Genomic DNA, 4,393 nt, shown 5'->3' with positions numbered 1-4,393 from the left:
TCTTTGGTTGAAGTTTGGGTTATATGGCAACAAACCTAGGTGCATTGCCTAGACAGTCAAACAGTGATGCTTCATAAACAACAGTAATAAAGAGAAAATTGCGTCGGGAGTCCCTATGGTATGTTAAAAAAGCTACCCTAGTCCAAAACAATTTTTTTGGCATGGGGAGTCCTCGTAGTATCCAAATCGTTGTGTGGGGAGTCCAATCCGTCAAATACCCCAGTCAATAAGAAATAAAAACATTGAACGTGTGTAGCCACTTTAGGTGGCCATTCCAGCCCATTTAGTTATAACTTCAAAAGGAGGTTGATTTGTACTGTGTTTCATTTCTAAATCTCTAATGGGTCAAATGGGTTGAATCCAAAAAATATCTCAAAAGAGATGGGTCAAAGAGATCCAAAATGACCCAAATTGTAGTTCTAAAGCACACAATCGCCCCTAATATTAAAAATAGACTAATATTGAACATATATAACTTTTGTGATCATATATAAGTATTTGACACAACCTTAAGAGAGATTGAAAATTAATTGTCTCAAGAGTAAAACACCCATCCTGAACCTGCACATTTCTAATTATCAAGTGAATAGTTTATCGCTAGGACACGTAGGTGGCTAGGTGATACCGTATATGCGGGCCATAGACAGTAGAGACGATGATGTGAAACAAAATTAGTGAACTTGTGTGAATTAACACAGTTGGAGGACTCCAGGGAATTTGATACACAATTGTCTCTTAATGAATATATAATCAATAATCAATCAATTTCCCTAATTCTTAAATTAACCTTCTAATCAAAAACTATTATGAAGTCAAATTGTGTCCATTTCACCACTACACTGAAAAAGGACTAGAAGTAAGCATTCATACACTAGCAGTTCTAATTTATTCACACAACAACATCACTGTAACAAACAAGTTCTTAAAGGTAAATATAAACATAAACACAATTTTCATATTATAGCATACGTTCCAAAGGATTACGCGTCTATGTAACCACTAACGAGCCTTGTTTACCTTGTGTGGTGGTGTTGGTGGTGGTAGCATACTTCTACTAACACCAAACTTCCCTTTCTTTGACAAAGCCTTTATAATCTGAAACGAACAAGTCAAATGTTCATCCACACTCATCATTGCTCCATCATTATTAAACTCGTTACAGTAATTTGGTGCCGAAAACAAGGTCACCAGCTGGCGGTTGGCAAAAAACTCATACCCATCTTCCACAACCTGAGAACCGTTACCAGTATACGTTTCAATATAAAGGCAAGGTTGTAAAACTCGCTACTCAGAGAGTACTCGATCGGGACTTTGGAGAGAGTAATCATAAACTCGGGGATCAATCGGATTGGACTTTTTATGCATTTAAATAATAAATTTCAAATTTATATATGTAAATATAGAAGAAAACCATATACTTTAACGTAATTGTTTAGAACATAAACATAATCTTTCATTTGCTCAAAAACTCTAGTATCCTAGTTTAAATTCATATTGAAATGTTGTCCAAGTCTAACTTTGACCGATTTTGACCTACTAAATCCAGCTGTGAGCAGCAAATACAATTTTGACCAATTAACCAACATTGACCGATAAATTAATCGGATTTTAGAAAACCGGATGTGACTGTTCTTAAAAAGGAGTAATCGGGGATTAATCGGGAGTTTTACGACAATACTAAAGGTTAAAAAGTATTCACATTATGTGTTAGCTACCTGGTGAGCACGACAGACGAGATCAAGATCATGCTTCTCGAGAAATTCTGAAACTTTATCAGCACCAAATACGTATGACACACCCCTTTCATTAACACCCCATCCTTTAACATTTTTATCAGGATCAGCCCACAGTAAATCACATACCAGACCTTGATCTGGAACATCAATGGGACGAGGTATATTCTTAATCTGATCCAAACTGATTAAATCAGGGGATAATCCTCCGTGCATGCAAAGTATCTTTTCATCAATTAGAGCTGCAACAGGTAAACAATTAAAGCAATCTCCAAAAGTTTTCCAAGCACGCACACTTAGCCTTCGTCTGCATTCATCGTAGAAACCATATATACGGTTAATGGAAGCACATTCATGGTTTCCTCGAAGCAGAAAGATGTTGTCCTTGTACTTTATCTTGTACGCAAGGAGAAGGCAAATTGTTTCAATGCTTTGTTTGCCACGGTCAACATAGTCTCCCAAAAATAAGTAATTTGACATGGGTGGGTGCCCACCGATTTCAAACAATTGTAGGAGATCAGCATATTGTCCATGAATGTCACCTGAAATTGATAAAAACAATTAGATCCTTTTGTTCATGATGAAAGAGAACAGGGCCGGATTTTAAGGCTTGCAAGGCGTGCACTTGCACATGGCACATTATCAAAAAGGGCCCGAAAAATATAACACAACAGTATATATCTAAGGTGCATTTATTCATAAGGTTATAAAGATTAAGAAGCTAAATAAATCCTAAGGAGACCAGAGGAAAAGGCCTACTTTTTACTTATTGAACTGAGGCCCGGAGTAAAAGGCCTACTTTTTACTTATTGAACTGAGGCCAGACTAGAAGGCCTACTTTTTACTTAATGAATTGAGCCGTTAAATTTAAAGGGACGGCCCTGAAAGAAAACTATGTTGCCAGTTAACAACGGTCTAAGATATCAAAATGACGTGTTAGAAATAGAAATGAGAATTCAACAGCACGATAACAAATCTTATACTACTATACTTACTAGTGATTATTATGACGTTATATAGCGATTTGAATTATTAAATCATGAATCTTACGACTACAAAATCCCCTACAGTTAACAGCCCTTTACATATAGCGATTTGACCTACTGTCACACACGTTAGTCTTCTATAACAAGGAAAATGATAAACCGCCTATTTCGGATGTGCTAAACGAAGACCCTCCACATCCGTTGATGATCTAAATCGCCAACATGTATACATGATCCACAGTCCACAATTCAGATCTCCTACACTTTGTTTGCGTACATACTTTTCGGGCGTTAAAGATAAAAAAAAAAAAAAAAAAAAAAAAACACTCCGCATCTGATGACGATTAATATCACTAATGGTATAGTATTTATAGAACTATACTCCGCATCTATTTTCTATAACTGACATGAAATTTTAGTTAAAAACTTCCTTAAATTTTTTTTTGTATAATTCATAATTTAATTTAATCGATTCACACCTCACAAAAATATTTGTAAATTCAGCATCCTTTGTAGATTGGATAGTGAATCAAACCACCAAAATTTCGATAGAAAGAAAACATACAACATTAGCCATTTAATCCAACTATAAGACACAGAAACATTTCAAATTTGCTAACTATTATCATCCCACTAATCTATATACATTATCAATTATTAAAAAACGACCAACGACTAGGACGTAAACTTTAATGAGTGACATTGATCATAAAAGCTACTCATTGTAACATTTAAAATGTTATTAGTAATCTGTAATCCAGTTAGTTACCGCAAACTTTGATTGGAGCTTTAATCTCTAGCAAATTAGGCTCATCCATGAAAACCTTCTTAGAAGCTAAACAAAGCTTTCGAACATCCGATTCGGATATCGAAAACTGCTTCGGCACACATCCAACCTTATCATTCAACAACCTCCTAATTACCTTATTAACCTCCGCATCCTCCATTTTCTCCCAAACCTGGTAGCCTTAGCTCTCTCTCTCTCTCTCTCTCACACACTAATAACAGAGGTAATTTAAGTACAATTAGTTGTACCAAAACGACACCGACTGAATTAGCTTTATTCTATTTCCAGCATTCATGATTGTGATGACAAACTATTGTACGTCTTTTTATTCGATTCTAAATTTAAAACCCTAACTCTCCAACTACTGTATGAAATTTCGATTGTATGACGTAATACACCGACTAATAATTACTTGAACTGTAAATGCACTTGTAAAAACGCTTACCTGTTTTTCCGGTAGCAGTGAACGATGGTGATGGCGCGATGACGAGGTAATATTACTCATCTTTTGCGTAACTGAGACACGTGTATGGCACGTGTGCAGAGATAGATGTATTATATTCGCACGGAACTGTATCTGTAGAAAAATAGCTGCCGTATACATTACCGGAGGTGCGTGGCGTGGATAGCCGGAAGATGACGGTTACGCTTTTAAAAATAGAGAATTCTAATTTCTCCAGTAATAACCAAAGTTATTTCCAAATCTATTATCCACTAATTTTTTTTTTCTTTTGATATATTTATATTTCAAAATAATTTTTCACTCTCATAAATAATAAAAAACATAACGTGAATTTTTTAATTTTTTTTCACATATTAAGACAAAAAGGATGGGTAAAAAATAATGTGTACTACATGTCGACAATCATTTTTCTAAACTGTGTATT

At 35.1% G+C, this 4,393-nt stretch overlaps 1 protein-coding gene across 2 annotated transcripts; it reads right to left on the bottom strand.

Annotated features, from left to right (window-relative positions):
* Nucleotides 1-827: 827 nt before the first annotated feature.
* Nucleotides 828-4,105, bottom strand: LOC139846581 (serine/threonine-protein phosphatase PP1 isozyme 6-like). Of its 2 annotated transcripts, none has more exons than XM_071836057.1 (3): nucleotides 3,952-4,105; nucleotides 1,716-2,275; nucleotides 828-1,230 (listed from the first exon to the last, which is right to left on the bottom strand). In XM_071836057.1, the coding sequence occupies exons 2-3, from the start codon at nucleotides 2,211-2,213 to the stop codon at nucleotides 1,000-1,002; spliced, it is 729 nt and encodes a 242-aa protein (XP_071692158.1). In that variant the 5' UTR covers nucleotides 2,214-2,275; nucleotides 3,952-4,105; the 3' UTR covers nucleotides 828-999. The 2 variants fall into 2 exon arrangements, with proteins under 2 accessions (XP_071692158.1, XP_071692159.1); XM_071836058.1 differs by having other exon boundaries at nucleotides 828-1,095.
* Between the last annotated feature and the right edge of the window lie 288 nt (nucleotides 4,106-4,393).

The sequence above is a fragment of the Rutidosis leptorrhynchoides genome, chromosome 5 (assembly GCF_046630445.1).
Source record: "Rutidosis leptorrhynchoides isolate AG116_Rl617_1_P2 chromosome 5, CSIRO_AGI_Rlap_v1, whole genome shotgun sequence".
Taxonomy (NCBI): Eukaryota; Viridiplantae; Streptophyta; class Magnoliopsida; order Asterales; family Asteraceae; genus Rutidosis; species Rutidosis leptorrhynchoides.
This window is presented reverse-complemented; position numbering and strand designations above follow the sequence as displayed.